Source organism: Macaca nemestrina, chromosome 11 (genome assembly GCF_043159975.1).
Source record: "Macaca nemestrina isolate mMacNem1 chromosome 11, mMacNem.hap1, whole genome shotgun sequence".
NCBI lineage: Eukaryota > Metazoa > Chordata > Mammalia > Primates > Cercopithecidae > Macaca > Macaca nemestrina.
In genome coordinates, this window is record NC_092135.1 from 110,077,737 (window position 1) to 110,103,941 (window position 26,205).

Genomic DNA, 26,205 nt, shown 5'->3' on the forward strand with positions numbered 1-26,205 from the left:
TCTAGTTCCAAAATTTTTATAATTGTTTTTAATGAAAATCTCCCTTCCTTGTCTGATTTTTCTAAAATCCTGGTTTCTGTAAGTAACAAATGGGTCATTGGTAAAGAGTAGGCAGCAGCAAGACAGAGTCCAAGTGTGTAAAGTTTAAAATGAAAGAACTGGTTTAAAATGCTCACTTTGCCCATTAGCTCTGTGGTTCTGAGAAAGTCATTTAATACTCTGAGCCTGTTTCATCCCTTACAAAATGTGAATAACAACACTTATTCAGAGGGTTGTAATAAGGAGTGGGAGATGGAGTTAGGCATAAAACCAGCACAGTGCCCTGAACCTATTTTAACAAATGGTATTTCTGAGGTGTTAGTCCATGCCAACATGAAATGTGAGTCTAAGGAAGCTTATAAATATGGTGTTTCTTTTTATTACAAAGAATATAATTCCAGTATAACAAAATTCACTGGAAGAAAACCACTTAACACAGTTTATTTATCTGTTCAAAAAATAAAAGTTCACTGAACATTTACTCTGTACAATCTACATAAATTGACAAAAATGCATAGTATATCTCATCATCTAACACATGCCTACACAATGTGACATATGGTATAGTACCAGTAGGTGCTTAGGTCTATGGAGAAACAATGGAAGACATTAATTCTGCTTGTCTTGATGGTAAAGGTGGGGATGAAAATACAGATTGAATTTGGGGGAGCATGTTAAGGTTAGGGGAATAGAGATAGCTTATATTTAGAACAAGTTAGTAGAGAGTGTATGATTTTCCAAATACAGAAGGGCTAAAAGACATTCCATAAAGGAAGAAAATTGCATGCAAAAGCACAGAGGCCTCAGTTTATAAAGAGTAACTGGACATGGCCAGGTGCGGTGGCTCATGCCTGTAATCCCAGCACTTTGGAAGGCTGAGGTGGGTGGATCACGAGGTCAGGAGATCGAGACCATCCTGGCTAACACGGTGAAACCTGTCTGTACTAAAAATGCAAAAAAAAATTAGCCAGGTGTGCTGGCAGGTATCTGTAGTCCCAGCTACTTGGGAGGCTGAGGCAGGAGAATGGTGTGAACCCAGGAGGCAGAGCTTGCAGTGAGCTGAGATCACCCCACTGCACTCCAGTCTTGGTGACAGAGCGAGACTCCACGTCAAAAAAAAAAAAAAAAAAAAAAAAAAAAAAAAAAAAGAAAAGGAACTGGACATAAGGGATTTGTTAATGGAAGGATTCTCAGATATTCAAGGCAGGTCAGAGAAGTATCTCAAGATAGTGAAAGCTGTGAAGGCTACATGACTTTGCTCAAGTCATGCAGCTCAGCCAATAAGCTGCACTACCTATATATCTGTTAGGCTTTTATGTAACAGTGTAAATAAATAAGCTAAGTATCCCATATTTCCATTATGGGTAGCATATCATTTATTATTAACCAAATCATTTTATAGGCTGTAAGATGAAAGGTACTATAGATTCTACAAGACACGATAGAGAGGAACTTCAGTTGGAAAAGTAAGTAAAGTAATTTCTGTGCAATTTTTTCCTGATTTAATGTCATAAATAAAAGAACTTATTCTTATTGTTATAAAATTTGCTTATTTATTTCACAAGTATTTGCTGAGCAGCCACTACATGACAGGCACTGTGTACTATGCTAGAATTCTGCAGTGAACTAGACATGGCCTTTGTCTGGTACTTGTTATTTAGGAGTGTTGACAGAATTTACAAATACTTAAATAATTGTTATAGTAGAAGTGCTACAAGGAAGCAGAGGGTGCTATGAATGTATGTAATGGGAGGAATTTAGACTAGGTGGTTAGTAAAATATCCCTGAAGAAATTATTTATAATGGAGACCTAAAAACAGAACAGAACTTAGCCAGGACATGAATACTTAGGTGTATCCATATGTTCATGGGGGAGAAAATCTGAGAATGAGAGAAAGGTCAGTAGAGTTAGAAAGAGATGAATACCAAAAGGAAGTTGGTTATAACTGAAAGATGGCCAGTGAGTTTTCATGTCATTAGTGACAGTGGGAAGATAAAGCTTATAGGTATGGACCAAACAACTGTAGGAATTTAATAAGAATTTTGGACTTTATCCTAAGAGGATGGAAAGTTTTAAGAAGGAAAGTAATGCAATTCAGATATATAATCCATATTTGCTTGTAATTTCTCTATGCATTTCTTTCATGAATGCTTCCCGATGCTTTACTGATGTCTCATTGTGTTATTGAAGAATACTTTTCATTGCTTCTATGAAATGATGTTAAAACAACCCTCACAAACTACGTAGAGTCTTTATACTTCTTCAGCTATTGATTGCCTCTTAAAAACAACCAAGTGTTTGACTTGCAATTTTAACACTCTGAAAATACAAATCACCACCACCCAAAAACTGAACCTCCAAAAAAGCTTCGTGAAAACTTATTGTCAAGTCTTCAGAGCATGGCTCAATAATGGTATACAGGGTATCAAAGAAGAAAGGAAGAAGCCTAATAGGGTTAGATACAGCCAGTCAGCTCTTACTGAGGGGCCACAAGGTGCTGGGCATCATGATAGGCACTTTTATTTTTGGAAAGAGTAGTACTAAATTATTTAAGAGGATTTAGTTAAACACTCAATTACATATTCTGATTTTCAGGTAGAAATTTAATAATAATGATTTTGAAGGAGCCTATGTTTACTAAAATACCGTAGTTTTTATCACATTCATTATATATTTTACTGTATTATTTTTACAGTAAATGAGTTCAAATTAGAGATCCGGAGAAATAATTAGCATGTTTCTAAATGTAACAGTTTTCACATTTTATTTTTACACTTTTGATCCTTAAATTATACTCTGTGTGACCAACGAGAGACCTTTAAAATTGATTTGGTCTCATGCAAAATTGTTCATCAAGTTTAAATCTGCCTTTTTTTGAAAGAAAACAAAGTGTTTCATTTCAAGAGTCAGAGAAAAATAAAGCTAATGGAAATATATACAGTATATTTTGAAATTAAAAAAAGGTATTGATTATATTCCAATGCTTCATTTTTAGAATTAAAAGATAGCTCATCGACAATATAATTCTTTAACAACATCACATAATTGTGTTCTCTCTCTTTGAATAAAGGTCCTTGCTGTTTCCAAATAAAAGAAGTAAAGGAATAACTTTTATATGCTCAATTTCCCTGAGAAAGGAAAACAAAGAATCATAGAGTAAAATGGACTTGTTACTTGGGTTCTCTACTTATTTGTTTATTTTGTTTCAATTTTTTGTAGAAACAGGGTCTCACCATGTTCCTCAGGCTAGTCTCAAACTCTTGGGCTCAAGCAATCTTCCCACCTAGGCCTTCCAAAGTGTTGTGATTACAGGGGTGAGCCACCGTGCCTGGCTGTAATTTTCTCATTTAAAATTAAGACAAGCCTATAAATTCATTATATGCACATTTTTAAGCCTAATTTAAATACCACAATGCCCAGAAGTATAAAGAAACACTTTGCATCTGCTCACCATCCTAATAAATTAATTTTTAATTTAAATATATTTGCAACAAGGGCATATTTGTGGAAACTGCATTGCAATTAGGGGCTAAAAGAACTTGTTGCAAACGGTTTTATTATTATTTATTATTACTGAAATAATAGATTGTTTTCAATATTTAGTAGGTTATACTTAACGAGAAACATTATATAAAGTTAATATTATATACTAATTTGGTTCTTGATTCCTGGAAAGTGGTTGCTAATTTACATTTATATGTGCATAGATATAAATGGCCACTCTATTTACAATACTTGTATATACTATAATTTTAATATATGTATATATTTACACATATCAGATTGATAAATACTAGTCTATTGATACTAGATTGATAAATACTAATCTATTTCTTATTTCTATCATTCCTTCTAATATTCCTTCAAATATTTACTATCAGTTATACATCTTTATCATAGACACCATTTTACTTATAGTTTTTTAATCTGCTTAAGATACAGAGGAAACTCATATAGATGTATATATTTTGCTTGCTTATTTATTGTTGTTTTTTCTTGAGACAACATTTTCCTCTGTCGCACAGGTTTGAGTGCAGTGGCACAATGTTAGTTCTCTGCAGCCTCAACTCTTGGGCTCACATGATCCTCCCACCTCAGCCTTCTGAGTAGGTGGAATTACAGGCATGTGCCTCCACACTGGTTAAATTTTAAAACGCTTGTAGAGACAGGGTCTCACCATGTTACCCAAACTCTTGGTCTCAAGTAATCCTCCTACCTCAGCCTCCCAAAGTGCTGGGATTACAGGTGTGAGCCACAGCACCAGCCTATTGAATATATTTTTATTTAATATTTGATTGAAATGATTAAAAAGAAAATTTAAAATATGTTTAAATAAATACCAAATAAAGAATATAGACATTTTTTATCCTTTGATTTATCTTGTAGAATTTCTGAAAGAGCATCAGAATTTTGAGTCAATGTATATTTTTAGATTAAATGGTACTTAACCTCTGAGAAAAAAAAAATCCTAAGCCAAGTGTAAATTGCATAGCTTTTTCAAACGTAATACAAGTTCCATGATTAGATTTAGTACAAAATCAAGTTTCAATTTGAAAGTCAGCTGTAAATACACACATACAAAATTGCATATGTATTATATTTAATGGCCTTAGAGACAGCTTTCAGAAACTATCAAAGCTTTGAAAACTCTATTTAACCCAAAATGTCTGCTTTGGCCTAAGTGACATGTTGCAATATTATTCGCTCTGTGTCGTTTTTAGCATTCTCTGTCTCACCCAGCTAAGAGATCATCATGTTAACGCAGCATCTAAATATGTAACATTTTACCATAAAAGCAATTTTACATGAAATTCAAACAGAAAGAATTAAAGAAAAAGTTCCAGCACCGTATCTTTTTTAATGCTTGTTTACCCAACCAATAATTTCTTGAAGGTACAGTTTCTTTGAATCTAATGATAGTGAAGTCTAAGTATTTCGATGTTGATCTTGTAATCCTCTCTTGCCACCTGTCTCAATTAGTGACATGGAAGAAAAACATAGACTACTGTGCTCAATGAATAGATAGTTACAGAATACAAATACTTGATATAGAATTCTCATTTACTTGTTCACCATTTGAGTGACAAATATCTTACAAAGTTTTTCAGGAATACAAATTCAGGCTTGTACTCCTACTATACAGTCCAATCAAAATGTGTGCACAACTGAGATACGCATGCTGTATCTGAAAATGTTGCACTTAAATAATCTTTTTGGGAAATATGAGATTGTAACTCATGTGGACCCACTTTATTATGTCGTAGATGTTTAATTTAAATGGTGTTTTCCTCTCTAATGTTTCTAAAATATGGCAAGTGTTCTCATCCTGATTCTCTCTCTCCAACATAATTTCCGCCACACAAGTCATTCTATCTGGTATTTAATAAGCTAAAAACAAATATAGATGGGTGTTGGTAGCTAGTATTTGAAAAAAACTATTCAGTAAATCATTTTCTAACATATTCATAACTTAAGAATAAGTACTGTATAAATTATCCATTTATTTTGAAATATGTACTCTTCAATATAGGGTTTTTTCTAAATCATGCTATGCAGCAGACAGCTTAGCCTGGACATAGAGTTAAAAGTGTATGAGGAAGATATGGAAAACAGACACAAAAATAAAACCATCTCCCATACTGTTGGATTTAATTCTGGTCATGTGCTTCTAATTGCCAGAGGACACTGAAAAGGAAGCACTAAAGCTAGAAGTAGGCTAAAATGTAAATATTTTAGAATTTCATATTAACTCTCAATGGTTGTTCATCCTTACTGAAAATGGGGAAGGAATAGATCAAGACTTGGTTACTTGTTGCAACTTGAAACTCATTGTCAAACATCATTCCTGACTTTATTGTAACAAAACTGTGCTAATGAAGCCAAAGTCTTTGGTTCCAGTAACATTGTCAGTATTTTGCTGTATGAGTTGCAGCTTTCTCTGCCTTCTAACACATGCTTGTCATTAGTCAGAAGAGGAATATGCATGAGAAAGAGAATGAAATGTATAGATCCTTTACTAGCTATGGAAAAGTAATGCAAATTTTATGTCTTATGAAGAGTAGTTGAAAAGCAACATCCTCAGAAGAATCCCATACATAGATCCTAATAAAAGAGGATGACAGTTCTATAGCATTATAAAATGTTAATTATTAACTAAAGACAAAGGCTATATTTGAATTTAAAAATAGGACATTTTCTCCAGTAGAGAAAAATAAACCATTTGCATGATTTCTCCAAAGTTTTGTTTTTTAAAAATAGAAATTTTTAGTTGGCATTATTTCTTGTACATTCAAAAACAGCCATATAGCTCTGCCAAATATAAAATAAAAGTAAATTTTGTTTTTCAGATGTGTTACCTTTTCATAATAGCATGCGTTTGTTATTCATTATCTGAGAGAAGGTACCTTTTCTTAATCTTTTTGCTTCAAACAAGTATACTTTCTGACTTTTTCAAAGTCATTGCCTTTTGCTGTCAATAATAGAGTATGAATGTTATTTTAAAAGGCATCTTCATATATTACTCTATTTTTATTCATTTATTAGGAATAAAAGACATCTATAATGACTAAAATTTAAGGTTTCTAGACCACAGCATACAGAGTCCCAATGAATTACGATATTGTAACTATTCCACATCCATGCATCAACTGTTAAATAAACTTATCTCCTCAAAATCCTAATGTACACTATTCCTAAAATAATTTGCACACAACTAAATTCAAGCCACAGATTAAAAATTATAACCTACTATAGCAATGACTTAGGATAGGTGTTAACACTCTCTATATATCTACATTTCATAGCAGACTTCTTTACACATAATTGACACATTATAGTTATTTGCTTAAAGCTAATACATAAAACAGAAAATAAATTTAAAGTGTAAAAGCTGGTGGGTCAGGCACCTTTTTAGAAGCACTGAGTTATTAAGTGCCAGCAGTAGCAAAGAAGACCAATGGAATGACAAAGGAGAGAAAGCTCCCACGAATTCTAATGAGGGTAAAAGGTCTAATAGTTCATTCCCATTACTTACTACATTTTGCCTTGTTTTAAAGAGTTCACAAAGTGTAAGACAATAGCGCAAAATCTGTGATTTTTATGCCTTGCTGCTTTCTATTATATGTCTTAACCTTGTGATAGTGATAAAATACATAATAAATAAGTTTTAGGGCCTTTTTCTAGCCAGCAATGTGGTTCCTTGGGAGTTGAATGTTAAACACAGTAAATTGGATTTCTCTTCCCAAAAAGAAATGCAAAAACTGGAGGTTACAAGAAAGCTGGCATGAAAAGTGTTTACAGAGATAAGCATCAAGGTTGCTATAATAAAAGCATCTTGAAAACAACGCATTTAAAAGCATTTCAACAGAATGTATCTAACAAAGATTAAGGAAAGTATCTACAAATATTAAAATTATTTAAAAGTACATCTTCAATCCAATTACAAAGGCTCACTTTTGCTGTGTTCTTGAAATCTCAGGAGATGTACTAGACAAGGCATTTTAGTGTAGTAAAAGGAAGCAATCTTTTTCTAGTTTAAGGGTGAAATTACTATAAAGTTGCAAGAGTAGAGGTGGAAATGGCTGGAATGCAATCCGTCTTCAGAAGTAGAGTGGGAAATGGAAATGACTGGTTCCCCAAATTACCATTTGGGGTAAATATTGCTTTTTTCTACTCTATCTCTGTTTCAGTGTTGGCTTCATTCTATCTGTACAGCTCTCTATGACATTCAAACCACAAGACAAAAAATGGCTGTGTCGTGGTATTCGAGTAGTTAAGAAACTAATAGAGAAACTGAATGCTATTGGTGACAATTCCAAATCCTCATGGGAAAGGATTTTGATTGTCTTATTCCCACATACCTGGCCTGTGTGTGAGGGCACACTGAAATAACATGACTATGAAAAGAGACTAACATGTTTATCTAGACAATAGATCATATATGAAATTGGGATCTATAATTTAAGACAAATACTAATTCTCTTGTCCATTCAATAAATATTTAATGAATATTTACTATGTCTTATCACTGTCTTAGTCATAAATGTTGAATATGCAGATAGTAAACAAGATAAACGAGATATGAGGGAAAATTGTCACAATTCATAGAAATTTGAGTGGTTTCATACAAAATAAAACAAATGACAAAGCAAAACACTACTACATTGCTAGCTAGAGATGAAAATAAGGAAGAAAAATCCTTTAAAACCTAAAGTAATTTCTTAAGTTCCTAAAGACAGAAATGAATCCAGAATGAAATTTAAGATCACTATTGACCCTCTAAATATATCATTTGGGTCACTCTTAGAGGAAGGGAAACTGTAAAACCTTTATAAGAAATTTGGTCAATGAGTCCTAGTTACATAAATATAGATGAGATCTATGTATATAATGGAGAAATATACATTTATTATCCACTCATACAATTTGAAACTTATAGGAAATAATGGTAAAATCACTATATTTTCTTTACATGGACTCCACTTACTATAAAGTGCCAATACTGGACAGTTCATATATTGTGGAGAGAAGTTACTATCAGCATAAATAAGCCATAATGTGGTTTTAGGAAGGAATGAAATTTTATATTAAATGGAGAGCTTTGTAGCATATTCAAAAGTATAATTTGAAATACTGTATCATTCAATACGGTAGTATTATGAAGATTTTGGTAAATAGTCTCTGCTTTCAGGGCCCAGTAAGAAAACAGAGAATGGGGCATCCAGAGTATTCTGGGTTTTTTGTTGTTGTTGTTTTGTTTTTTTTTGGAGTCTCGCTCTGTTGCACAGGCTGGAGTGCAGTGGTATGATCTCAGCTCACTGCAACCTCTGCCTCCTGGGTTCAAGTGATTCTCCTTCCTCAGCCTCCCAAGTACAGGTGCCCACAATCACACCTAACTAATTTTTGTATTTTTAGTCAAGACGGGGTTTCACTATGTTGGCCAGGCTGGTCTCGAACTCCTGACCTCAAGTGATTTGCCCACCTCAGCCTCCCAAAGTGCTGGGATTACAGGCATGAACCACCACACCTGGTTAAAGAGTATTCTGTTCTTGAACCACTTATTGATCTTAGATCTTACTCTTTTTAATCTCCATTGACTACCTTATCCAATCACAAAATGTTAACTTGTCACTAGAATCTGATATCTCCTACCTCTCCAAAGGAATATTCTACTACACCTGAAACTTTTTCTTCATCAACATTATACTGTAGCTTCCCTGGGATTAGGAGTCACATGTGATTTATTTGCACATATATGCCTAGTGTCTAAAACAGTGCACACTGAGTACACATTTATTAACTCTGATTCAGGGGCTTCCTTCTAAGCCTTATACTACTCCCATTGAAATGCCCTTCTCTTACAATGCACTCACCTCATGAGCTTCTATTCATTTTCTCATGATTTAATTCAAGCACCCCTTTGATGAAACTTTTCCTGAATCCTTCAGAATAAGCCAATCCCTCAGAATGAGCCAAGTTTTCCTGAATCCTTCAGATAACCCAGCATGCACCCCACCCCTACCATTAACATAAGACCACAACTTCTTTCTGATTCTGGGTTCTTATTTGTGTCTTAGCAATGATTTTATATATATATATATATATATATATATATATATAAAATCTCACACCCACACACCAACACATACATATCACATATAAAACACAATTTATCATATATGTATATATGTATACAAATACAGTATTTGTAATATGCCTATGTATACACACACATATATATATACAGTACTTATGTATTACATATCTATAATCCTCAACATGATTGTTGAAGTCAAGGACAATAAATGCCATTGTTTACTTGGGATTGCAGACGTGTTTTCCTAAGGATTAGAGAGGTGTAATACATAATATTGCATATGACATGAATCGGTATATGTCATAATAGAAACGATTTTTTTAAAAAAAAACAAAAGATATGTGAAACAAAAAATAAGTTAGGAAGCAAAAACTAAGTGCTATTAGAGTTGTCATTAAATACATATATTAAAATAAAGATATGCACATGGGTTAATACAAAGTTTAGATGAACTTTTTAGAGATGCTAGTAGTTAGGAACCAAAATTTACTTTTGTGAAAGAAATAGCTTACTTTTTATCCAGGCAGAAATCTTGGCCCTCCTTATCTTACTTTTTGCAAATCTGTTCATTCTAATAACGTATCTTACTTTTTAATTCAAATAGTTTCTAACACAGTATCGACCATATATCAAAAATATCTACATGCTACTTTCATATTGCTAAAAGTTAAAAATGGTCTATGTCTATTTTTTATTATTCTATGCTTTTATCTTACAAGACCATAAGAATTACTATAAAATACATAAAAAGACATTTTCATGTTATTTAATACAATGACTGTCATTTACAATAGTCACAACTATTTGTATTATCAGTGAAATTTAGTTCCATGTATAGAAAAGTAAAGCAAACATAAGAAGAAAAACACAGATCTTTAGATTGCATTTTAAAATTTTTCTATTATTCCAATCTAATAGACTGTTTAAATTATTTCTTTTTCCTGCTTCAGAATTCAGCTTACTTTGTTAGTTTGTCTATTCTATAATGTCATTGAGTTTCTTGTCATATGTCCTAAGATAGTTTGTATGTGTTCCCTTCTTTAAACAATAGCTCCCTCAAAAAGTAAGTTCTTTTGGGCCGGGCGTGATGGCTCACACCTGTAATATCAGCACTTTGGGAGGCCGAACAGGGCGGATTGTCTGAGCTCATGAGTATGAGACTAGCCTGGGCAACACGGTGAAACTCCGTCTCTACTAAAGTACAAAAAATAAGCTGGGCGTGGCGGCATGCGCTTGTAATCCCAACTACTCAGAAGGCTGAGGCAGGAAAATTGCTTGAACCTGGGAGGCGGAGGTTGCAGTGAGCCGAGATCGTGCCACTGCACTCCAGCCAGGGTGACCAAGTGAGACTCCATCTCAAAAAGCAAAAGACAAAAAACAAAAGAGAGAGAGAGAAAAAATGTAGTTTCTTTTAAGGCCCTCTAATTCTATGATTCGGATATCCTTAACTATCTACTTTTGATAAACAAAGACCTCAAAATTAACCATCAAAATTATTAAAAACTTTTGACACATAACTTACAGAAACAGAGTTCTATCAGTCAAGTAGACAGTAAGGAAATACCTTCGGTTCATTTGCTTTACTAGTCCAACTATGAGAGTCGTTTTAAAAATGGATATTGTAAGCCATACAGTGTTATTAATGTTTTGAGGTGGTTCATTTTCTTAGGTTGTTACCAATTTTAGACATATTTAGTACACTCAAAATATTTAAATATCACTCTTTTCACTATTTACCTAAGTATAGAATTATTAAAATTATCTTAGATCTCTAAAAAAATTACTATCCAATAACCGGTTTATTACATCAGTATTCAAAACATTTAACGTAAATTTATATGAAAGTGCTTCTAAGAAGTGTGTAAAAGTTACTGAAAACAAGACCAAATATATTCTAGGGATGCTATTGTTTAAAATGTATATTAGTAATTCTTGTATAAGAATAAATTTTTAATTGTGCAAAGACCACATCCCCATCTCACTTTGTCAAAGTCCCCTTCAAGTTCAGATTTTCCCAAACATATTCCAGTTAAAGCAAAATTAAAGAAACTGGAAGCATTAGCACTAATAGCCAGTTTAACATAGCATAGATGAAAGCAAAATAATAATAATAATGATTTCCAAAAGGACTGATTGAGCAACTTCAAGTATACATATACACATTTGTGTTCATGCGTGTATTGATCTACGTAAGTATTTTCCTATGAGTCTACTTTAAATAACTTGTAGGTTTTCAAAACCACATGCTTTTCTTCCCTTCCCTTCCCTTTTCTTTTCTTTTCTTTTTTAATTTTGTTTAATAACACTGTTAGTCTCCTTATGTGATATAAAATAGTCTAAAAGTCCGAAGTGGCAGAAAAGAGGCAGAAATGGAGATGACTGCCTGAAATTATCAATTGTTATCTGATTTGTCCTCTGACTCTCCTAGTTCACAGCTTGTCAGAAAAAGATTTGCTAGATGTCATGTACTACATGGTGACAGAATCTTTTATCAATCTTAGGGCAACAGCGACTGCTTTAAACTCGGGAGCGTCAGTCATTATGGCTTTCTTACTCTTGTTCTTTTCCTGGGTGTGTTTCGCTATCTCTTATCTTTTGCCTAGAGTCACAGTGCCTGCCAGGCAGAAGAGCACACCTTCCAGGTATCAGCACACAGGTCTACCTGTATGCATCATGACACCACTGTTCACTCACAAAGAAGAGAAAGAAAGCCAAAGCTTTACCCGCAGAAAGGAGAGGTCTCGGTTGTGCTCAATGCTGGTTATCTCCAGGTTGCCCATGACAACCTCACAGTTTTCATAGTACTTGCGCAAGGCTCGGTACTGCTGTTCCAGGTCAGAGAGAGAGCTCAGTTTATTCTCCGTTCCTGCACACACTGCAAAGACAAGAAGATAAAGATGAAATTATATAACCTTTATATGATATGCACAATAATATCTTCCTCAAAACTCTCTATTCCACAAGTCTATCCCAGTTCTCTGAATATAAATATTTTGATTGTCATTAAGAGGCATAGACCCACACACTGATAAATATTTTCACTTTTAAATTCCCAGATTACATGTGCTAATCACAGAGAGCAGGAAGGCATACACTCCACAGAAATACATAGCAAGGAGATAAACTTAATCCCATTTGTTATGACCATATAAAGCAAGTAAATACATTTACTTTTATTTAAACATTGTTCTTTTAGGACATACAATTTACTCTGTTTTCTAATTGAGTAATTCTACAAATGTAAATAAATCAAAATCAAAAGATAGTGAAAGTGACAGTTATATTGAAAACATAGTTATTGTATAAGCTGTTCCAGCTGAGTAAATTTTTTACTAAATAAACTTGCACCTACAAGACCTCAAACATGCTTTATTATTATTTTTTTAACTTTTATTTTAAGTTTAGGGGTACATGTGCAGGCTTGTTTACATAGGTAAACCTGTGGCATGGGGGTTATTCATATAGATTATTTCATCACCTAGCTATTAATCCTAGAACTCATTAGTTATTTTTCCTGATCCTCTCCTTCCTCCCATCTTCTATTCTCCAACAGGGTATGTTTTTCTCCTCTATGTGTCCATGTGTTCTCATCATTTAGCTCCCACTTATAAGTGAGAATTTTCAGTATTTGGTTTTCCATTCCTGCTTTAGTTTGCTAAGGATAATAGCTTCTAGCTCCATTCGTGTCTCTCCAAAGGACATGATTTCATTCTTTTTCATGGTTGCATAGTATTCCGTGGTATATACGTACCAGGTTTCTTTATCCAGTCTACTATAGATGGGCATTTAGGTTGATTCCATGTCTTTTCTATTGGGAATAGTGCTGCAATGAGCATACACGTGCATATGTCTTTATAATAAAATGATTTATATTCCTTTAGGTATATGCCCAGTAATGGGATTGATAGGTTGAATGGTCTTTCTGTCTTTAGGTCTAAATTGAAATATTTGTAAACATATACTACAAGCAAGATATGTAAAAAATACAATTTTTATTGTTATCAACTGGAATATCACTGTATATATTCATGAGTTTCTGAGGTATAAGGGACTGATAACAAATAATCCGTCTGCCAGGTTCTGTTCCTATGTGAGCACATAAATTTACACAAATTTTTTTGTTTTATTTTGTTTTCGTTTGTTTTTTAATTTTGTGGCTGGGCATGGTGGTTCACACCTGTAATACCAGCACTTTGGGAGGCTGAGGCAGGTGGATTACCTGAGGTCAGGAGTTCCCAACCTAGGCAACATGGAGAAACCCTGTCTCTATTAAAAATACAAAAATTAGCTGGGCATGGTGGCTCATGACTGTAATCCCAGTTATTTGGGAGGCTGAGGCAGGAGAATCGCTTGAATCTGGGAGGTGGAGGTTGCAGTGAGCCGAGATCATGCCACTGCACTCTAGCCTGGGCAACAGAGTGAGACTCTGTCTCAAAAAAAAAAAAAAAAAAATTGTGTGTGACTTCCAGAAGCCAGACTTTTTGGTACTATTCTTATGGTTTATATGCCTTCCAGAGCACTATCTTCACCATTCAATGTACTGACTCTAATCTTAGTAGACTAAAAATATATATTATAAATCTATTAACAATGGTATGTAAAGTTAAAGAAAATGGTTTGGAAATGAATCTTCTTCAGGTAAGTTACATAAGATATGCTGAATTTAAGGCAAGATACAAAGTGGAGACTGCAAACACACTAGGAACACGGCTTAGTAATGTGTTATATATGGTAACATATTACCTTATATATTATAATATATATAAGGTAACATATTACTTATATAATACACATAAGGTTTATATTACCTCATATAATATATATATATAAGACTCATGTCTTATATACACAGAAGTAAAAAATATGTCATGATGTCTGATGTTGTTTTCAAAGGGATGAATTCCTGTAGAGGAAGGAAAACATCTAGATGGATATAGCCTGATAATTAAGACCACCTTAAATCCTGTTTTTGCCTATGAGCACATCAAAAGTAACAAAAATCTTAATCCAAAAATCTTGAAAAATAATATATGTCTGTAACCATAGTGGAAATTCATTATAAAAACAAAGCCCAAACTTTTAAAGTCTGGATTTCTAAAGTTCCCCAAACAGTGTATTCTCTTGAAGTACTCTGTTACCAGCTAAATTGTGTGTCCCTAAAAGATAAGTTGAAGTCCTAATTCCCATTACCTAGAATGTGACCTTATTTGGAAATAGGGTCTTCCTAGATGTAAATCAAATTAAGATGAGGTCATTTGGGTGTTCCCTAATTCAACATAATGATAATAAAGCTTGTTCAACCTGAAGCTATTAGGCCACATGCAGCCCAGGATGGCTTTGAATGCGACCCAACACAAATTCATAAACTTTCTTAAAACATTATATTTTTTGCTGGGCTAAGTGGCTCATGCCTGTAATCCCAGTATTTTGGGAGGCCAAGGCGGGCGGATCACAAGGTCAGGAGATCGAGGCCATCTTGGCCAACACGGAGAAACTCCGTCTCTACTAAAAATACAAAAAATTAGCCGGGCGTGGTGGCAGGCACCTGTAGTCCCAGCTACTCGGGAGGCTGAGGCAGAAGAATGGTGTGAACCCGGGAGGTGGAGTTTGCAGTGAGCTAAGATCGCGCCACTGCACTCCAGCCTGGGCAACAGAGCGAGACTCCGTCGCATAAATAAATACATATTTTTTAAAAACCCACATTATATTTTTTTGAATCAGCTATGGTTAGTGTTAGCATATTTACGTGCAACCCAAGACAATTCTTTTCTCAATGTGGACCAGGGAAGCTCAAGGTTGGACAGCCCTGCTATAAGAAGAGGAAAATACCATGTGCACACAAAGACAATCAGGGAAGAAAGCCCTGTGACCAGAAAGGCAAAGGGTAGAGCCATATAAGTATAAGCCAAGGAATGCCAAAGATTGATGGCCACCACCAGAAGTTAGGGAGTGGCAAGGAAGAATTCTACCTGGAGTTTCAAGGGGAGAATGAGCCTGCTGTCACCTTGGTTTTGAATTTCTAACCTCCGGAACAGTGAGAGAATAAATCGCTATTGTTTTAAGCCACCTACTCTGTGGTATGTTGTTAGAGTAGCACTAAAACAATCTTTAGACTATTTGTCTCTAAATCCCACATTAAATAAATGTTAAAAAATCACTTCCTCTCTCTCCAGGGTCCTATCAGCTTATAACCTCCATGCTACTCTTCCATTGCTCCCTCCAAGCCCCTTATACATCATGCTGGAATTCATTTATTGCCTTTGATAATGCAGATTTTGTAGAGTGATACGGATGGATGCTATGGTAAAGACCTCTAAAATCTTTAATATCCATTTTCCTCTTCCTTCATTGTAATAGACTGCACGATTTTTAGCTGGACACGTGGTCACCCAAAATAAAGATTATATTTCTCTCCTTCCCTTAGAGGTAAGTTTGGCCAATGGACTAAGTTCTGACATGTTGCATGACACTTTTCCAGAACTTGATTTCAAACATGGTTGAAGCCTGACTTTGCCTGGTTGCTTCATAATTTCTTCCAGCTTGATGCCAGAAATGCAGATGTCATGGCTAAAACATGAGCCATCATCTTGGACCATAAGAATGAGTGATACATCTTAGAGATGGCTGAGAACTGAGCTAAAAGGAAGTAGGATTTTCAAGCAATAGATATTTTACATTGTTATATTATCAATACCATCAAGATGATGATGAATATTGGCCCCGCCTGCTAAAATGTTACATACAGAAAGGATTAAATTCTAGTTGTGTTATATGCTTTTGACTTTGAGTAATTTTAACTATTGTGCTTGGTTTGACTGAATTTGCTAACTATATAATGAAATTACAAAATCATTCCTAATCATAACAACATTTTATTGGCTCTGTGGAATGTTCTCTTATTATTAAAACAAGCACCCAAGAAACGATATTCAACATAAGCAGGAGAATAAGAAAAATTGATTGATGTGCATATTCCTTATAAACCAAGATCAAAGTCCAAGATATTTTTCATTATATATTAAAGGTCCTTTTGGAAAAACGTTAATCCATGATCTTTATTTTATTGCTCCCAGTAAATTTATACAAAATCTTTATAAACTTATGACTGCTGAGAAATGGTATTATTATATGAGTTTATGAAATATACATTTTAATTATTTCAAATTCCAATGAGGACGAACATATTTTAATACAACTAATTATGGGGGTAATATAAGCATCCATTAATAAATTTGCCACACCATTTCTAAAGTATATCCAATAACACATTGCAACCTATGTATAATTTATGTTGTATAGTTTCTCTCAATTGGAAATAATACTCATACTTTAATATTAATATAAAAAATCAATATGTAATAATCTAAATGAAAATGTTTTCAAAATATTTGGTGTATTCTGACGTTTTCTATAGAAGCATAAACAACCTTTGAGAGGTGCATCTATTACTATAACTGCAATACCTAGGTAGTTTTACACAATTCCCATTCTACATATATAAAAAGGTATACAATATTAGACTCAATATAATATTATACAATATTACTTGAATCTGGATAGTTATAAATTCATGGTAAGTTCTCACTGTTGATATTCATTTAAATATTTGTATAGCATAAATACTTAGGATTTTGTTTAAACTTCTTATAATGAACATATGCTACCCTACATTGAAATAATTCATTTAATTGATACCAGAACAATTATAACTTGTATTCAGAAAATGGCCCTCAACTATTGCTATTGCTCAATAAATGATCAGGTAAGTTTTGTATATACCTTCTTAAAATGGAAAATTTGAATAAATATGTTTAGAAATATTTTTTGACAAAAAAAGATGCTCCAAAAAACAGAAAATTAGATTAATCACAATACTCTATTTGCCAAACATTCTAGTCTTTGCAGTTTTTTTACTACATGCTGTTCAATTTAGTAGATATTTTTGTCTCAGTGAGGCTTTCATTTATGTTTGATTCAAAGTATCTAGAATCCACAGTATATTCATCATAAATTTTATCTTGAAAGACACACTCGATTTTTAAAGAACTGGTTCAGATAGGTTCATAGAAATCATTTGTAGTTGTCTTTGTGGAGCCTCCACTGAGTAACTCACAACTTTCATTTATCAATTGATTTTACAATCAAGCAATGTATGCAAGACAATGCTTAAACCATCAGGTTTCATCGATTTCACAAAGCTGTTTATCAAAACACAATTGAAAAATTGTCTTCAGCAGTCAAAACAAGTTTAACAAAATTCAGCCCCCTTTGTCAATACTATTATAAAGTCCTTAAACCGTAAGCCTACAAGAGTTCAAGCATCAAAAATCCAAAATGTATATGTGCTCCCTAAAATTTTCATTCCAAATGTAACTCCAGGAGTAAAGCTATATGTGAGGTCCCAATAAAATCCTCAATTATTCTATTTAGTATTGACTCTGTTACAAATGTAGCTACACCTACAAACACAGGCTTTTTATTTTTTCTTAAGATTTATATCCAACAGTGTGTGAACCATATAATCCTCATTTGGTAAAAAGTTAAAAAGGTGGTAGCAACATAAAAAGGTTGGTTGACAGTGTATTAATTTAATTCATTGGGAAAATATATTAAAAATAAAATAAAGAAAACTTAACAATATCTATATTAAAACTGAAAATTAATTATTGCCTCCAAGCTTGTTCTGGCTATGAAACCAGCACTCTATTTGCTTACAAAGAAAAGATGATGGGAATTAAAAAAAAAAGAGAGAGAGAGAGAGAATTACCTAACTTGCAAATGTCTATTGCAAAATATCAGTTTATCAATTAAGAAATTAAGAAATGAATAATTATTTATTTGGCATCTACTCTTCTCCCAATATCATGAAAAAATAATTACTGATAAAAACTTCCAAGTTGTTTTGTAAGGGCTTCTGTAGTTTCACAAGGCACATAGCAAGGAAAGCAGTGAGCAGTATATTTAAGTAATGTATATATTGTGTGTGCATAATTCAGAGGCTTCCTACATAAAATATGGTAACTTGATAAAAAATTCTTTTCCTGACTTAACACCAATAAGTACTTTCCTTTTCAGAAATGTTGATAAATGCACTTTGGATTAATGTATATTGTTGGGCATTAAAAAACCTAGCATTGTAGTAAACGTCAAAATAAAAAATATTAAAGACCACATAAGAAGCAGCATCTATATTCAGTGACTATTAACGAATGCTGTTATAGTTATGCAGAGATGGCAAGTTTTGTTATGTCTGTGTTCAAAATACATCCCCAAGTGGGTCCAAACTTGTCACTTCCACTGCTATAGTCATTTAATCCAAAACACTGCTATCTCTTCCCTGGACTTACACAGCAGCCTCCTAACTAATGTCCAGGATTTCCTATTTGCCCCCATTAATTCATTATCAACCTAGAGAACAGAATAATATTTTTTAAAATATAAATCATTCATGTCACTAAAAACACCCTTTGGCTTCTCATTAAACTTACTGTAAAATCCAAATTCTTTATCATAGCTTGTAAGAATCTGTATTCGTTTTTTCTCAAATGTCATTCTCTCAGAAAAGCCTTCTCTGACCACCCTATTTAAATAGGTATCAGGTTTCCAAACATTGTACTCTACCAGGAAACACAACAGTTATTCCATTGAATTGGAAGTGACTGCCATGCAGCCACTTTGGGCTCCTCATTCCTCTGAATCAACAGGCAAAGAAGGGAATTGCTAAGCTGGCTGGGATAATTGTTCCTGACTACTAAGGATAGTAGCAGATTCTACCAATATTACTACTCCACAGTGGAGGTAATAAGGAAGAGTATGTCTCTAATACAGGACATTCCTCTAGGCGTCTCTTAGTATTACCATGTGCAGTGATGAAATTCAATGGAAAACTACAACTACCCAATCAAAGCAGGACTAGTATGGTCCAAGGTATTTTGGAATGAATGTTTGGGTCACCTCAACAGGTAAAGCACCATAAACAACTGAGGTGCTGCTGGAGGCAAAGGGAGTATGAAAAGGGTAGTAGAGAAAAGTAGTTATAAATACCAGCTATGATCATGTGACCACTGACAGAAATGAGTACGTAATTGCCATAACTATTTATTCCTTATTGTGTTATGAATACATTTTGTGTGTGGGTGTGTCTATTTCTTTTCCTCTCTTATTTCCTTATCATGAAACATAAGATGTATTATTTTATGTCATAATATTTAAATATTGTTAATTTTACGCCATGGTATTTAAGTTACAGGATATCAAGGAGAAAAGCAAACATCAAAAAAGACTTCATCTTCTCTTCTGGAGACAAAGTTAGTGCATTTTGGGTTGTAGGCATAATAGTTGTATCATGTTAGATGAAATCATTACCTTTTATTGTCTTTATTTGGAGACTAAGTACAGATGAAGGAGATGCATATGGGTGCTGTGCTGACAAGGGATGGGCTTGTGATGGTTAATTTAATCTGTCACTTGATTGGGCCACAGGATGCCCAGAATGCTGGCTAAACATTATTTCTGAGTGTATCCATAAGGGCGTTTTCAGAAAAGACTAGCATTGAATTGGTGTACTGAGTAGAGCACATGACCCTCCCCAGTGTGGGTGAGTATTATCCAAGCTGTTGCAGGCATGGATAGAATAAAAAGGCAGAGGAAAATGGAATTTTCTCTCTGCCTGACTGCTTGAACTGAGACATAGATCTCCAGTCCTTGGCACTTTTGGTTCTTAAGCCTTCATATCGAAACTGGAATCTATACCATTGGCACTCTAACTCTCAGGCCTTTAAACTATACCACTAGGTTTTTGGGGTCTCTAGCTTGCAGATGGCAGATTGTGAGACTTCTCAGCCTCCATAATTGTGTGAGCCAAGACTATATAGTACATTTTAAATAAATCTGTGTGTGTGTGCTATGTATAGCATATATATGTGTGTATATATTCTCGTGTATATATGCTATCTATGCATTCCGTGGCCCAGACAAATTGACATAGAAAATTAACTATCATAAACCCATCCCTTGTTAACTTGGCACACATACACAACTTCTTAATCTCTACTTAATCTCCAAATAAAGAAAATAACCGGTCATACTTCCACCTAACATGATATAACTATTGTGCTTACAACCCAAAATGCACTATCTCTTTCCTTGGGGGAGAAGGTAAAGTCCTTTCTTCGTGTTTGCTCTTTTTGATATCCAGTAACTTAAATATTTTTGGTTCTGTTTCTCTGGGGAACCCTGAGAAATGCATTCATGTTTATCCTTTCTCCATACAGAGGCCAGAATGGTTTTTTCAAAAATGTGAATTGTTCACGTCACTCCCCTACTGAGAACACCCCTTGGCTTCTAATTGCACTGACTATAAAATCCAAAGTTCTTATAGCCTGTAAGAACTTGTATTTAATAATTTGCTCAAATGTCACCTTTTCAAAACAGCCTTTTCTGACCACCTTATCTAAAATAGACATCAGGTTCCCATACATTGTGTTCTGCTTTCTTTTCATTTTGGTGGGTTTTTTTTGGTTTGTTTTTGTTTAGTTTTGCTATGTGAATTTACACTGTATGTCTGCATGTTTAACTTTTTATTATATGTCTCCACATTAGAATGCAAGCCTCATAAGAGATAGGCCCTTTGTCTGCTCAGCACCTTGGAAAGCAGGCATATAGCAGATGCTCAGTAAACAACAGTAAACAGGCATAGATGTTCAGTAAACATTTGTTAAATAAATATATGGACTTCAGAGACACTGAGAACTAGAATAATAAAAAAAAAAAAGGTAAAGAATATATATAAAGGAAGGCCAGGTGTGGTGGCTCGCGCCTGAAATCCCAACACTTTTGGAGGCTGAGGCCAGAGGATTGCTTGAGGTCAGGATACCAGCCGAGGCAACAAGGTGACACCCTTTCCCTACAAAAAACTTCTAACAAATTAAGAAAATAAAAGAGAACTAGAATGGAGCCAGAATCAAACACGGGTTCCTCCACCTTTAAAAACTGAATGAACTTGAGCAAATCACTTCATCACTTTGAGTCTTGGTTTCACTATCTACAAAGTAAGGTTTTGTGCTGAGTGTTATTCGTAAATCCAGCTTAATTGTTATGAACGCATTTCTAGGATAAGTTTTTTCAGTTGATGGGTAGTACTCATTCCTGTCTTTTATCTAACCCTCATGGAAATGCTTCCCTAAACTCAGTCTACATTTCATCATGTTTTGTATTCTAGAATTCTACTTTTACTTCAAAACTAGGGATTTATTTCAGACTTGGATATTGCAATTTATCATACACTTTTTCACAGTTTTGAGACTGTTTTTAAATTTTATTAGGGTAAATTATTGATAAATTGCAATTATGAAACCATCCTTATATTCTTGAATGAATCATATACAATGACCATGCATTACTCTGTTAGTATACTCCTGGATTTTATTGCTTTTATTCATTTCTACTGGTATCTTTTAATATAAAAAATATGTATCAATGTTTTAAAATATCTTTATCAGATGTGATTAGGGCCAAACGACTTTAAAAATGGAAACAAATTTATATTTCAGAAATTTCGTATTCTACATAATTACATGTATTAAAGAAAAAAGCTATTAATTTTTCATTACATAAAACTAGAAATAAAATATTTTTCAGTGTAAAAATTGGTATCCCTTTAAAAAAAGATCCTATTATGTATTATCTGAATCTTTACCTTCCACCACCGTTTTATTGACTCCCAAAGTGATAAAACATAAGAGACTGCTGCAATTAACTAAACACTTTTTTTCTTTCTTTTTTTTTTTTTTTTTTTTTTTTTTGAGACGGAATCTTGCTCTGTCGCCCAGGCTGGAGCACAGTGGCGTGATCTAGGCTAACTGCAAGCCTCGCCTCCCGGGTTCACACCATTCTCCGGCCTCAGCCTCCCAAGTAGCTGGGACTACAGGCGTCTTCCACCACGCCTGGCTAATTTGTTTTGTACTTTTAGTAGAGACAGGGCTTCACCATGTTAGCCAGGATGGTCTCGATGTCCTGACCTCGTGATCCGCCCGCCTCGGCCTTCCAAAGTGCTGGGATTACAGGCGTGAGCCACCGTGCCCGACCTACTAAACACTTTCTAAACAATCCGTGAACCAAATGAAAAGAACCTTTGGCATTGTAGACGTTTACTAATAGATTTGCACCTGTGGAAGACAAAGGTAAATCAATATATTATGTATACACCTATCTGCTCCTCTATCTAAAATTGAATTGATCTGTACTTTACATCTTTTGTTGACTTACAATAGTCTTTAAGTGCAGCTACTATATAGTGTGAGGGAAAATAACCTCATAACTGAAAACCAAAAAACCTGATATATATCAAAATTATAAATGATTGTCTTCTATGAATAACATGATTTTTGAGTAGTCTGCCTTGATCTAGTCTTCCCAATATAAACATTTATCTTTGTAAATTTTTATACTTTGTATTTCAAAGATGAGCTTGGTAAAATTTAAACATGGCAAATGATTTTTAATGCATCATATCAAATATCAACTAACATAACTGCAGATATATATATTCTTATTCTTTATTGTTTTCCTGTCTTCAAATATTTTTTCTTAATTTTTATTTCACAACATTTCTATGTTGAAAATAGAAAAAATAGAAAGGCTTTATGGATTTAGAAATTACATTTCTGTTATCTATACATACTTGGATGAAATAATAAGATCACAGAAATACAATTGTCAGAAATGTAATATTCCCTTTACCACATTTTGCCACTATTCTCTGCCTTCCCTCTTTATCCCTCCCTCATACGAAGTCCTTCTTATTTACTTTGTAGTATTTCATTTTCTGTGAAAATGTTAGGTCCTTAACTTTAATGTAGGTACTGGACTTGACAAGCAATTAAAACAAACAATTTCCACTCATCAAGGCTTGCCAAATTAGTCATCTGCCATCTGCCCCATCATCTGGCTCTCCTTGAGGTCTTGCTGTGAATCTGGATGCACTTTCTCAGATTAAGAGGGACAGTGCAAACCTCCAAGCTGGTAAAATGCCAGTGGGAGCTAAGTATGTAAACATTAGCAAACATCTTTCTTCCCTAGATTATCATGCCTTCAACCATCCCCTCGTGTCTAATAAAAACCAGCCTGATTGTGATGCCTTATCACTGTGAGACCTTTGCCATTCACTGTAATTAAAGTGGCAGTGTGTGGGATATTTTTCCTGTTAGAAAAATTTACAAGAAGGAATTAGACTAGATGTTCCTAATATGATGCTATGCTCACATATCGAGGTTTATTTCTTAAGCATTGATAAAGATGTACACAATAAGAAATGGACTGTGGCCTTTCTCTTGCATTGGTTTCAGAGTGAGCCTTCCTTTTCCATTCCTTTCATCAGCTAATGTTTACTTGACTAATCATATGCAATAGGCACTTTCTAGGGTAGATATTCAATCAACTTACACTAGTAATGGGCAAAATTGAGAAATACCAAGAGTGAAACATTGTACTATTGTCACCCCATTCTTGTTTTTAAGGTCTGTCTTCCTTCAAAGCATTCTCCAACCCAGGGCTACTCTTGGGCAATAGGTACCTTTGTGTAAATGCACTAGGGTGGCACTCTTTTAAGTGGAACAAACTCCATGAAAGGCACATGACCTGGACATCACAATATGCACTGCATTTTATCCCCATCTGTTCCCTAGTACATGAGTATGTGTGCAGTGATGAGCTTGCATAATTGTAAACAGAGGCTCTGGTTCACTCTACTGTTTCGAGTTATCCGTCCAAACTTGCTCATACAGGGTAAAGTTGTGTCCAAATTAATGACCCTTTTAAAATTAAAAGAAAAGTCTGTGAATGTTAGACTTGGGGTGAGAAGGAGGAGTGTGGCAAACAACATTTTTGACTGACAGTCTTCACTGTTATCTTCAGATGATTTACATATAAAGCCTAATCCAAGATCACCTTCTAACAAAGTTTTCTGGGATGTTTTAAAACCCAATTCATAGTCACATTATTCTCTTGGATAAAAAAGAAAAAGCACCCACCTGATACTAATATAGACTAGATTATAAAATATATTATTATAATTTATTTTAAAATTTTTTTTGTACCCAAACTCTATTATTCTAGAAACTAGATTCTATAATCTCCAGTGAGTTGATCTCTCTAAAACATTTAGATGAGTAGTGAGTTGTTATTTTTACAACATAATCATACTTGCAAGTACAGTCACAATCAACTTTCCTTTTTTTAACTTTTATTTTAAGTTCCAGGGCACATATGCAGGTTTTTTACATAGGTAAACTTGTGTCACGGGGGTTTGTTGTACAGATTATTTCATCATCCAGGTTTTAAGCTTAGTACACATTAGTTATTTTTTCTGATCCTCTCTTTCCTCCCACTCTCACCCACCGATAGGCCCCAGTGTGCACTGTTCCCCTCTGTGTGTCCATGTGTTCTCATCATTTTGCTGCCACTTATACGTGAGAACATGCAGTACTTGGTTTTCTGTTCCTGTGTTAGTATGCTAGGGATAACGGTCTCCAGCTCCATCCACGTCTCTGCCAAGGACATGATCTTGTTCTTTTTTGTAGCTGCATAGCATTCCATTGTGTACATGTATTTTTTCTTTATGCAGTCTATTATTAATGGGCATTTAGGTTGATTCCATGTATTTGCTATTGTGAACAGCACTGCAGTGAACATACACGAGCATGTGTCTTTATACCAGAATGACTTATATTCCTCTGGGCATATACCCAGTAATGCAATTGCTGGATCAAATGGTATTTCTGTTTTAGGTCTTTGAGGAATCAACACACTGTCTTACAAAATGTTTAAACAAATTTATATTCCCACCAACAGTGTATAAGCACTCCTCTTGATGAGCACCGAAAGAAAGTATCAACAGAGTAAACAATACACTTTCAAGTACTAACTGTAATTTGATGCTTGATAAGGAGACAACTACCACTAGAGAAATGTCTGTCATTCGTTTATTTGTTCTGTCATACATTTATTCAACAAATGGTTACTGGAAAACAATACATGGGGCTCTGGGTTATCTGTAAAAGGAATAACAAGTACAATCTATATCACAGATTTATAACATTTTACATTCTAAGATAAATCCTCTGTAGAATTTTTAGAAATAATAATAGTATACAAATTTAGTTAAGCTGCTAATAAATATAAATAATTTTTTCTGACTGATTCACTGCTACTGAACAAGACCTACAATGAAAGTCAAAATTCATTTTACCTACAATAAAATATAAAACAGAGCCCTTCTCGCCTACTACACATACAAAATATACATAGTTTTGTATAACAGTCAGACATCACTTGTGAGAGGAAATTTCCCGGGCATAACAGTAGTCAATGGTGTTACCAATCTACTCAGCAGCATCTACAATGGAAGAAATATCATACCTTATGCTATGGTGTGAATGTTTGCCCCCTCCAAAATAGGTTAAAACTTAATCCCCAATAGAGCAGTATCAAGAGGTGCAGCTTTTAAGAAGGATTGAGTTATGAGGGCTCTGCCCTCATGAATGGATAAACCCATTCACGATTAATGTATTTT

At 34.2% G+C, this 26,205-nt stretch overlaps 1 protein-coding gene across 5 annotated transcripts in view; it reads right to left on the bottom strand.

Moving 5' to 3' along the window:
- Positions 1-26,205, bottom strand: part of LOC105481143 (erb-b2 receptor tyrosine kinase 4) — a 1,180,372-nt gene that overhangs the window by 734,375 nt on the left and 419,792 nt on the right. For all 5 annotated transcript variants that reach the window (XM_071073321.1, XM_011740477.3, XM_011740479.3 and 2 more), the window contains one exon: positions 12,359-12,510. In XM_071073321.1, coding sequence (XP_070929422.1) covers positions 12,359-12,510 — 152 coding nt within the window. The remainder of the gene's footprint in view (positions 1-12,358; positions 12,511-26,205) is intronic.